The 12,799-nt window shown below is 37.6% G+C and overlaps 1 protein-coding gene across 1 annotated transcript in view; it reads right to left on the reverse strand.

Annotated features, from left to right (window-relative positions):
• Positions 1 to 317: 317 nt before the first annotated feature.
• Positions 318 to 12,799, reverse strand: part of LOC143382895 (uncharacterized) — a 41,061-nt gene continuing 28,579 nt past the window's right edge. Inside the window, exon 3 of the mRNA XM_076837198.1 lies at positions 318 to 3,765. Within this exon, the coding sequence (XP_076693313.1) occupies positions 1,517 to 3,765 (2,249 nt within the window). The 3' untranslated portion in view covers positions 318 to 1,516. The remainder of the gene's footprint in view (positions 3,766 to 12,799) is intronic.

A 12,799-nucleotide genomic window follows, 5' to 3' on the forward strand; every position in this document is an offset into this window, starting at 1 on the left:
AAAAAGAAAGGAGAACAATGAAAATTTGGAGAAATGAGATCATTGTACCTAAAATAGGTTTTGTCTTTTTTTTTTTTTTTTTTTTTAGGTATCTGAGGTTTCTAGTTTACTACTAAATCATCACCAATCTTGAAATTCTTTCAGTTGAATGATTCCCTTTTCTTCTAAAAACTGGCATAAGAAAACACATGCACACACACAGTGCCATGAGATTTACCATAAGATTATAACATTTGTATAATTAAGTCAATGTGAATCAAACCAATGTTTTGTAGATACACAGAAGTGACACATGGAAAAAATACTATAGGATAGAATTTAAGATACAGAAGTCTGGATTTATTGGCATTTCTATTTCTCTCCCATAACAGTCTTAATTTACAACTAAATACAAAAAGGAGAAATATTTAAAATACAATTTGCCACATAAGTTGAAGCTTAATAACACTTTCTAAATGGTGTAATAACCATATATATCCAATAACATCTTATATTATCTGTTACCTACAACATTAAGGAAAGCAAAATTCTTTTAGGCCTGGCAGAATAACATGTGACTCACTATATGACAGTGTTAACACATTGAAAAGCATTCACTTTATTTTATTTGAAATACTTTACTCATATTATGCATGAATGTTAACTATTTCAATTTCCATCGTGAAGTCTTCAGAAAAATACAGATTGAATATTTCATTAATGAGTCTTCTGATATAATTTTCTAAGTGAGAATTATAATTTCTTCAACTTTCAGGACTGAGTATATTTATATAATCTTTAATTTATAAGTTGATGTCTTTTAGAGATGTGCTACCACACTATTCTGATATCTGAGGATTTGTTTGTTTCGCATCAACTAATGAAGTCAAGTAAATTTTAATTAACAGTTAAAGGCAATGCTACCTTCTCCTTTTACCAAATTTCTCTCCATTAATAATTCTCATTTACATCTAGATATAAAGACTTTGCTATAATTTTCTCATTTGTCAAGATTTGATCTCCATTATAAACATTTTGCTGTTATATAAGGCATATATTTTGGACAAAGGTCTTTCCAAAGACACTTCGTTCATGAGGTTTTGATACAATATAAATTTTCTGATGTAGAACAAAGTATGAAGTCTGATAGTCATTGACACATTATCTTTTTGTTCATTGTAAATGAACCTTTATTGTATTCATTTATATATGATGCTGAGAATCAAACCCAGTGCCTCACACAATAGCCAAGCGCTCCACCACTGAGCTACAACCCCAGCCCCCTGAACACATTATCTTTTTATAGTTTCCGTACTATGAATTCTCTGATGTTGAGGAAGATGTGAACAACTACTTGCCACATTCCCTACGTTTGCATGGTCCCCTCCAGGATGAATCCCTGATGTTGAGTAAGGATTTAGTTTTGATTAAACGTTTTCAAACAACATTTTCATTTGGAGTGCCTCTCTCTGCTATGAGTCCTGTGGTGGCGAGTTAGGGTTGGACAAGACTTAAAGGCTTTGCCACATTCTTTACATTAGTAGGGCTTCTCTCCTGTATGGATCCTCTGATGCTGAGTAAGGGTTGAGGTTTGGTTAAAAGCTTTGCCACATTCTTTACATTTGTAGGGCTTCTCTCCTGTATGAATTCTACGGTGACTAATAAGGTGTGAGTTTATATTAAATGCTTTGCCACAGTCTTTACATTTGTAGGGCTTCTCTCCTGTATGAATTCTACGGTGACCAATAAGGTTTGAGTTTTGAGTGAAAGCTTTGCCACATTCTTCACATTCATAGGGCTTCTCTCCAGTATGAACTCTCTGGTGTTGAGTAAGGTGTGAGCTTCGTTTAAAAGCTTTGCCACACTCCTGACATTCAAAGGGCTTCTCTCCAGTATGAATTTTCTGGTGCTTATTAAGGTGTGAAGTTCTAATGAAAGTCTTGCCACATTCGTTGCATTTGTAGGGTTTCTGTCCAGTATGAAGCCAGTGGTGTTGAGTAAGTGTTAGAGAATCCCTAAAGGCTTTGCCACATTCATTACATTTGTATGGTCTCTCTCCACTATGAATTTTATGGTGTTGAGTAAGCGTTGCAATTTGTTTAAAAGCTTTACCACATTCTTTACACTTGTAGGGCTTCTCCCCAGTATGAATCCTGTGGTGTTGAATAAGGTGTGAACAATCCTTAAAAGCTTTGCCACATTTCTTACATTTATAAGGTCTCTCTCCAGTATGGATCCTCTGATGTTGAGTAAGGTTTGAGTTTCGATTAAAAGCTTTACCACATTCTTTGCATATGTAGGGTTTCTCTCCAGTATGAATCCTCTGGTGTTGAGTAAGGGCTGAACAGTCTTTAAAGGGTTTGCCGCATTCTTTACATTTGTAGGGCTTCTCTCCAGTATGAATCCTATAGTGTTTAATAAGGTGTGAACACTCCTTAAAAGCTTTGCCACATTTTTTACATTTGTATGGTCTCTCTCCAGTATGGATCCTCCGGTGCTGAGTAAGGTTTGAGTTTCGATTAAAAGCTTTGCCACATTCTTTGCACTTGAAAGGTTTCTCTCCAGTATGAATCATCTGGTGTTGAGTAAGGGTTGAGGTCTGATTAAAAGCTCTGCCACAGTCTTTACATTTGTAGGGCTTCTCTCCAGTATGAATTCTCTGGTGTTTAATAAGGTGTGAGCTTATATTAAATGCTTTGTCACAGTCTTTACATTTGTATGGCGTCACTTCAGTTTGAATTCTCTGGTGATTAATAAAATTTGAGCTTTGATTGAAAGCTTTGACACATTCCTTAAATGTGTAGGGCTCCTGTTCAGTATGAATTCTTCTGTGTTGAGTAAGGTTTGAAATTTTCTTTGAAGTCCTTTCACATTCTTTACATGTGTAAGATTTGTCTTCAATATGAATATTTGAATGGATATTAACTTTTGAGCTCTGATGACAGACTTCCCCATGTTTATTAACTTTGCAAAGGTTCTTTGTAAAATGAACACACTGATGTTTTCCATGATTTGAACCAAGGCTAATATTTTCATGAGTTTCACTGCATTCATAATTTTTTTCACCAATATAAATACACTGGTAATTACATAGGGTAGAGACTTGGCTAAAGTTCTTGGAGGTTTTATTATAAACATATAAAACTTTCCAAATATCTTTATCTGAATTTTGATTATGCAATAATGGGGAAACATGAACCTCCCCATTTTGATTAAAACTGTATATTTTGGCACAAGGAGGAACAATTTGTTGTTGATTGCAAAATAGCAGACTTTTTGTGAAGTAACACTCAACATGATCACACTCAGAAATTTGTTCTTTATTTTTAACTCTCTTATCTATACAAATGTTTGAGTAAAAGTTTAAACCAGTGCTGCAATTGAAATTGCTCATGTTGTTAACTGAAGCTTGGGACAGACTCCATTTCAGACTTTCCAAATTTCCTTTCAGAGGGAAGATATGGTTCAAAAACTGCTGTGGATATGTATTTAGAAACACAGAGAGCTCCTCAAAAGTGCCTGGAATAAATTGAGCTGTTTTCTGAGATGCTATATGTTCTTGATGTCTGCTGACATTGACATTTTCATCATGGATAGTCATCAAACATTTGTTATGCTCATTATGACAAGATTTCGGAACTTCACTCTCTCTGACACTTTCCCAGTCTTTCCTTAGATGTAAATTTTCAATACCTTGACTTCCATGTCTTCCCTTGATCACTTTTTGAGATAAATGTTTTAATCCCTGCTCTGGCAAAAAGTCTTGGACTTGATGAGAATATACAGCTGAAAGAAACAAAAATAATCAATTATTTCACTTTCTAGACTGATGAATATAATTTGCAAATATATGAAATTATACGAAGGTGGGACATCAATAAGGGATGTCCCACCTTCATATAGTAAACCCATGACTTTCATTATTCCAGAGATATGTGAACTTCAAAACCATATTCTGAAAGAACTGATCTGTAAGAATCTTCAAAACTGCCTGAGACTTCACAGTGCCACAGATGAGCACATTGCTACAGAGATGTGCAGTAGAGGGAGGAAAGGGTTACTTTTATCACCCACAGCATTGCAACTCAACTGTGCAATTAGGGAAAAAATATATCACCTACAACATTCCGACTCAACTGTGCAACTAGGGACAAAATAGCAATACTTTCTCTCTCAGTAAGAAAAAGGAACAGAAAAGCCTGTAAATATGTCTGACTTTATTGGGGACTTTCTAAACACTAGTTTCTGTCTATACAGAGACTTGGAGCTAAAAGGTAGATTTTGGATGACAGTACCCGAGAAAATCAATAGAGCAGACTTTTAAGAAGAAATACGAGCAAACTTTTATGGTGGGAAACATACATGTATACTTCTGGAGAAATATTCTGAAAAGAAAATTGAGAGGCAACAACAATCTCATAGAGCAGATATCAATATCACCTAGCCAAAGCTAACCCATAGGGATCAACCAAAATGACTTGCTTTATATTTGTTTCAATTTTTTTTCTATTTATTAATTTCACTGACAAGTCAACCTTTATATACTTACCATGTACATCATGTTTTAAAGTATATATACACATACATGGTAAAATGACTAAATCTAACACATGCATTATTTTGTATAATTAGCATTTTTGTTATTAGAAAACTTTACGTCCATTCTAGTAGCACTTCCTAGGCACACATTACACTACCCGGGCATGGTGGTGCACAGCTATAATGCCAGTGACAGCTGTAATCCCAGTGGCTCAAGTGGCTGAGGCAGGAGGATAGCAAGTTCAAGATCAGCCTCTGCAACTAGTGAGACCCTGTCTCTAAATAAATAAATGAATAAATGAATGGGTTGGGGATGTAGCTCAGTGGCTATCACTGATACAATTCTCAGTAGCAAAAATAAAATAAAATAGCATTCACCCTTTGTAGAGTAGAACTCTTGACTTATTTACACCAATTAAGATGAAATCTTGCATCTATGACTAACATTACAACCCCCTAAGTCCCATGCCCTGGTAACCACCATTTTATGTGACATTTGAGTTCTACTTTGTCAGTTTCTATGTGAGTCTACTAGTGCAGAAACTGACCTTCTGCCTTATTTCTTTTCTCCTTTTCTTGGGGGAGAGATGAGGAAGGGGGGTACTTGTGATCGAACCCAAAGTTACTTTACTACTGAGCTATATTTGCAGTCCCCCATCTTTTAAGAGTGTGTGTGTGTGTGTGTGTGTGTGTGTGTGTGTATTTTTTGAGACCAGGTCTCATTAGCTGCTGAGACTCATCTCAAATGTGCATTCCTCTAGTCTCAGTCTCAACTAGTGAGGATTACAGGAATGTGTCATTTCATCTGGCCTATTTTTTGTGTATCTAATAACTTTAATACTCCTTTCCCAAATGATGTTAATAATCTACTGTTGGCTGGTTTCCAAGTGAAAAATGTCCAGTGAAAAATAACAGAGAACACAAAGAAAAAGTGAAAAATGACTCCATCAAAGTAACAAAATAAAACAGTGGGAATTGACCATTAGGAAACTATTATAGATAACCTACAGAACACTAAGTAGCCATTTGAAAATGTTCAACAACTAAACCAGAACAATAGGAAAAATAAACGAAATTCAGACGAAAAAATTCCAACATAAGCAAGTAGAAACTGTGTAATAGAATTCCTTAAGAAATAATGTTTGAGGGCTGGAGTTGTAGCTCAGTGGTAGAGCACTTGCCTAGCACGTGCGAGGGACTGAGTTTGATCCTCAACACCACATAAAAATAAATAAAATGAAGGCATTATATACATCTGCTGGGAGCCATCAGCCAAGTAGGTATGACAAATTCCTTGCCAGCTTACTCCCATGCTGTCTAGTGGAAGGACTTCTGAAAGGTGACCTTGCTCAAGGACCAGGGCAGGATCCGTGTTTAGGGTGTTCCCCCTTTAGAATAGGGCAATTTAGCATAATAGGAGAGTAGGGTGTTTCCCCTTTAGAATAGGGTGGTTTAGTAATAGGAGATTAGGGTGTTCCTCTTTTGGAAGAGGGCGTATCCTGCTGCTGAGTTCCTCTTGAGTGCTTAGGGTCAGACAGTATTTTTTGAGAAACAGAAGCCCATGCGGAGTGGATTTAGGCAGGAGTGGATTTGGGCAGAGAACGTGGATTCCTCCAGAACGTGTTTGTAGACGGCCGGTGTGAGTTCGGGAATAAAGAATTGCTGTTTGAATCTACAAGCTGTGTGGAGACTCGTGATTTGTGCCCAGCCAGAGACTGCGGCATTTGGTGGCTCGTACGCGGAACGTCTGAAACTTGGAGGTAAGTGAAATTGCTCGCCCCTGAGGGAAGGCGAGAGAATGGGTGACCATTTCAGAAAACAATGTGTTCTTCTTTTGATTTATTTTGTTTTTCTTTCAAGCTGCCTATCCCTAGAAATTTCTCAGGCAAACTGGAAAAAATGGTTGACTAAAGGTTTGAAGTTTGTCGGCCCTGAGGAAGAGAAAATTGATACAACGATTTTTTATTCTGTTTTTGCTTCATTCAGTTTCGGTTTTGTTTTGTGTTATCTTATTGGGTTGCGTTATCTTTATAGTAGATTAAAACAAACTGAAAAGATGTTAAGTAAATTGTTAGAGGTTCAGAACATGGTGAAAGACATTTTAGATCAAGCAAAAGAGAAGGTCTCTCCAGCTAGTCAGACAGAGGAAGAAAATTTAAAGGAAAAGGGGTTGTTAGGAAAAAGGCCACAACAGGAGGCTGTTACTAACTCCGTTTTATCACAAGAGGGTTTAATTCAACCAACAGCCCCACCAATAGAGACAGCTGAGTGGCCCTCAAACCCCGTAGTTGATAAATGGAATCCTGAGACAGGACCTCAAAGATTAGCATGCCCTGTACTTGAACAGGTAGGAGGGCAGCGAATTCACCATGCTTTAGATTTTAAAACAGTGAAGCAGTTAAAAGAGGCTGTAACAACCTATGGTCCCCAAGCTCCCTTCACGGTGAGCATGGTCGAGTCCATTACTAACTTGGACATGACGCCAGCAGATTGGGCTAGCATGTGTAAATCTGTGCTAAATGGAGGACAATATTTGTTATGGAAGGTTGCCAATGAGGAATTTTGTGCAGAGACAGCTAGGAGAAATGCAGCAGCCGGTTACCCTCAAAGAAATTTAGAAATGTTGCTAGGAAAAGGACCTTATGAGGGTCAGCGGCAACAAATTGAATATGATCCTGCTATATATGCACAAATTGCTGCAGACGCAGTTAGGGCATGGAAGACTTTACAAGGACATGGAGATTTACAAGGTCAGCTATCTAAGGTAATACAGAGAGCTAATGAACCTTACGCTGACTTTGTAGATAGGCTAATTCAAACGGCTGCCAAAATTTTTGGGGATACGGAACAAGCAATGCCATTAATAAAACAACTGGCTTATGACCAAGCAAATCGTTGCTGCAGAGAGGTTATTAGACCATGGAGACATGAAGATTTAAACACATATATTAAATTATGTAGAGATATTAATGAACAAGGGCAAGTCTTGGCAGCTGCAGTACAACAGGCTTTAGATACCAGGCCAAAAACATGCTATGATTGTGAACAAACAGGACATTTTAAAAGGAGTTGCCCCATAGGAGGAGGATTTAACAAAACTAGGTATCAAAGAAATAGAATACCGGGTATTTGCCCACGATGCCGTAGAGGGAGACATTGGGCTAATGAATGCCGTTCTCAAACTACCATAGAGGGTACTCCCTTACCAAAAAACGGAAAAGGACCAGGTATTTACCCACGATACCGTGGAGAAAGGCATCAGGCTCCGTTGCCAAAAAACGGACAGCCGGGCCCAATGCTCCGGGGCCCACAACCACAAATATACGGGGCAGTGGAGGAACCCAGCAACACCATCAGAGTAGTGCCCAGGACACATTGTCCATTAAATCCCTCATCAGACAAACCCCAGGGAGCGCAGGGTTGGACATCTGCGCCTCTGCCAGAGCAGTACTAACTCCAGAGATGGGAGTTCAAATCATTCCCACAGGAATAAAAGGACCTCTTCCCCAAGGGACAGTAGGCTTATTATTGGGACGTAGTTCATCTACATTAAAAGGACTTATGATAAGTCCCGGGGTAATTGATCCCGATTATGTAGGTGAAATAAAAATTATAGCTAGTTCTCCAAGAGGTATATCAGTAATTTCACCTGGAGACAGAATAGCACAGTTGTTAATAATACCCAGCCTACATAATAAATTTCCTAGTCATAGTGTAAAAAGAGGTTCCAGGGGATTAGGCTCCACAGGTGTAGATTGGGCTATGTTGTCTTTAAATTTAGATTCTTGCCCAATGTTAAAACTAAATATTCAAGGACACGACTTTAATGGGCTACTGGACACAGGTGCAGACCTTAGCATCATATCTAGTAAGGAATGGCCAAAACATTGGCCATTACAACAAGCCACTCAAACGCTTCGAGGCCTAGGAGTGGCTACTAATCCCCATAGAAGTGCAATGATATTAGATTGGAAGGATCCTGAAGGTTGTGAGGGAACTATACAGCCCTATGTATTGGATCATCTTCCTATAAATTTATGGGGACGAGATGTCCTAGATCAATTAGGTTTGACATTAACAAATAACATCAATCCTAATGCGCCCACTACTAGGGCTAGACAAGGTTTTAGGAAAGAAAAAAGATTAGGAAAACAAGGACAAGGTATAGCAGCACCAATTCAAATAGATCAAGGAACAGACAGACATGGGTTGGATTTTCAGAAAGGGCCACTGAGACAATCAAAATTACTTGGAAATCAGAAAGACCAGTGTGGGTTCCTCAGTGGCCCCTGACTAAAGAAAAGATACAAGTAGCCCATGATCTGGTCAAACAACAATTAGCGGAAGGACATATACAACCTTCCATATCTCCCCATAATACTCCCATTTTTGTCATTAAAAAGAAATCTGGTAAATGGAGATTATTGCAAGATTTAAGAGCCATTAATAATGAGATGGTTATTATGGGACCTGCTCAATCAGGGATTCCTCAATTGTCTGCTTTGCCAAAAACCTGGCATGTTTTAGCCATAGATATTAAAGATTGTTTTTTTTCAATTCCAATTCATCCCGAGGATAGTCCACGTTTTGCATTTACTATCCCTGCATTAAATCATGAAGGTCCTGATCAGAGATATGAATGGAAAGTACTCCCTCAAGGGATGGCTAACAGTCCAACTATGTGTCAAATATATGTTAATAAAGCAATCCAGCCACTTAGAAATCAAAATCCTGAACTACAAATATTTCACTATATGGATGATGTATTATTGGCACATAAAGATAAAAACATATTGCTGGAATGTTATGCCACACTTACAAACTTATTAAAAAATTATAATCTAGAGATAGCAATAGATAAAGTACAATTAAATTTTCCAATTAATTATTTAGGAGTTCTATTATCCTCAACCATGGTCCGTCCACCAAAAATTCAAATACGAGTAGATCAACTCAAGTCACTTAACGACTTTCAAAAGTTATTGGGAGACATAAATTGGATAAGGCCTTATCTAGGCATACCAACAGGAGAGTTGGGACCTTTATTTGATATTCTAAAAGGTCCATCAGATCCAAACTCACCTCGCATGTTAACTCCTGAAGCAAGAAAGGCATTGAAAATTATTGAAACATATATGGAAAATATACATTTGGATAGAATTAATATAAGTTTGCCTTTATTATTTATTGTACTACCAACAAAAAATATTCCTACAGGAGTATTTTGGCAAGAAGGTCCATTATTGTGGATACATTTATCTTATTCTCCTAACACTATTCTTACTAGGTATCCTGAGGCTGTAGGACAATTAATACTCAAAGGAATAAAAGCAGCGAAGGGAGTGTTTGGAATTTCTCCCAATAAAATTATTACTCCATATACTATGGATCAAATTGATGAGTTAGCTAATGAGTTAAATATTTGGGCAATAATCATGTGTAAATCTAATGTTTCATTTGATAATCACTTACCATCTAATCCTTTGTTGTCTTTTTGGTCTAAGCATCCTGTAGTTTTTCCAAAAATGACAAGAAAAACCCCTATCATGAATGCTCCAAATATATTCACTGATGGGTCAAATAATGGTACAGCAGCAGTAGTTACCCCTGATCAAACTTTTACATTTTTAGTACCCAAACAATCAGCTCAAAAGGTAGAGCTTAATGCAGTATTACAAGCTTTTTTAATGTTTAAAGATTCTGTATTTAATTTATTTTCTGATAGTCAGTATGTAGTTAATGCTATAGTATCTGTTGAAGATGCTGGTAGGATTTCCCCTTCTTCTACTGTTTTCTCTTTGTTTTCCACTATACAAAGTCTAATCTGGGACAGAAAAGATCCATTCTTTATAGGACATATTAGAGCACATACAGGATTGCCTGGAGCCCTTAGTTTGGGCAACGATTTAGCAGATAAAACTACACATGACATACATATTTTCTCTACACTAGAAGAAGCTATGAATTTTCATAAAAAATTCCATGTTAATGCTAATACTTTACAAAAGCGTTTTAAAATAACTAAGGAACAAGCCAGACATATAATAAAACAATGTCAAAATTGTGTGACCTTTTTACCACAAGTTAATCTTGGAGTCAATCCTAGAGGACTGATACCTAACCATATTTGGCAGATGGACGTCACACACTTGCCAGAATTTGGAAAATTAAAATATTTACATGTTACAGTTGATACTTCTTCCGGATTTTTGATGGGCTCCCTTCATGCCGGAGAAAAAACTAAAGATGTTATAGCTCATTGCTTACAAAATTTTGCCACTGTGGGTGTTCCTAAACAGTTAAAAACCGATAACGGTCCTGGCTATACCTCTACCTCTTTTAAACAATTTTGCTCATCATTTGATATTACTCATATAACAGGAATTCCATACAATCCACAGGGACAAGGCATAGTTGAAAGAGCTCATCAAACTATTAAAACGTACTTATTAAAGCAAAAAGAGGGAATTGGAAAGGGGTATATATCCCCCAAAGATAAACTTAAAATAACACTTTTTACTCTAAACTTTTTAAATTTGGATTCATCAGGACTTAGTGCTGCAGAAAGGCATATGTATCCAAAAAATGTGCATAAGCCTAAAGTTCTTTGGAAAGATATTCTAACAGGACAATGGAAAGGTCCAGACCCAGTGATTGTCTGGAGTCGGGGCTCTGTTTGTGTGTTTCCACAGGGAGAACAGCAGCCGATTTGGATTCCAGAAAGACTAACTAAAGCAATTTCTACAAATCGAAAAGAAGATGATTTGACTCAAATCCATAACAGCTGATATCCAGAACTCCAGCTTGGCCATTCTTACATCGGCAACAGTGATTAACAAGGATGCTTTTTTCAATATCTATTTTATTATTGCATTTTTCCACATCATAAGGTTCTATTTTTATTTTTTGAGCTCATACAAACCTAGGTTAATGTTTTTCTGATCAGTTTTATTTTTTTGACTATAGAGTTTTTAAACATTGCAATGGAGATTTCACCTAGGTAAAGCTACAAGGCCTTTATTATTATCTTATCTGTTGTACGTTTGTTTGCACATTTGTGTTTTGTGTTATATGTCTGTGTGTGCGTATGTCCATATTTCATATATGAGGAGCGCTCATGAGAAAATGGATCCGAATTATTTATTTTTTATTCACGTGATTTAAATGGCTTAATTTAAATTAAGTAAACAGCTGTTAAGGATTCTTTTTAAAGGTGGTTAACAGATCTGCTTGTTTACTAATTTAAATCAGGTAAACAGCTGTTAAGGATTGTTTTTTAAGTAGGTTAACAGATCTGTTTGTTTACTTTCACCTTTCCTTTTCATTATATTTAATAATTCTTTTCAGGATAATGTCTTTTTAGCATCATTGCCAGAATTCCTATCTTCATCCCAATGAATATAACTCAACAAGTATGCTCAATCAAGGAGCCAACTTACTTTGGGAGGCAACGGACTTTGGGAGGAGACGGACAGATTGAAAGATTCCTCCCCTTTGAACTGCTTATAGAACTTGCCTGGACTATGTAACTACGTTTAGTGCAGCAAATTGTGGTAATGCTGGCATATCTTTGCTGATGGTGTCACCAGTGATCTTTGCTGATGGTGTCACCAATGATGCAATTTTTCCAAAGGAACTGTCAATTGGCTTGGTGTCGTGGCATTTCTGTATCCTCCTCCCTTCTGCTAGTGATGGTCTAAATTTGGGGGCCAATGGCTATATGCTGGACCGGCAGTCAGTGACGGGTATGATCCAATTGCAATGGTATCAACCTAAGACAGGAGGCTGACGCCTAAAGGTCAGTTACCTAAAGGTCAGTTTTCCGATGACGGGTAAGAGCCATATGTTGAATTGGACAACCTACCAGGCGCGGTCCTTAAGCCACATTAACCTCACTCCCCCACTGGCACCAAGGCCAAATTTGGGGGCCAACAGAGGTGAGGCAAAGAACCTCACCCCCCCACTGGTGCATAGACCTATCCACAAGTATGGCTGTATGCTGGACCGGTAGTCAGTGACGGGTATGATCCAGTTGCAATGGTATCAACCTAAGACAGGAGGCTGACGCCTAAAGGTCAGTTACCTAAAGGTCAGTTTTCCGATGACGGGTAAGAGCCATATGTTGAACTGGACAACCTACCAGGCACGGTCCTTAAGCCACATTACTTGTTGTTTAATTAATCAGAAGGGGGGAGATGCTGGGAGCCATCAGCCAAGTAGGTATGACAAATTCCTTGCCAGCTTACTCCCATGCTGTCTAGTGGAAGGACTTCTGAAAGGT

Source organism: Callospermophilus lateralis, chromosome 17 (assembly GCF_048772815.1).
Source record: "Callospermophilus lateralis isolate mCalLat2 chromosome 17, mCalLat2.hap1, whole genome shotgun sequence".
In the NCBI taxonomy this organism is placed as follows: domain Eukaryota; kingdom Metazoa; phylum Chordata; class Mammalia; order Rodentia; family Sciuridae; genus Callospermophilus; species Callospermophilus lateralis.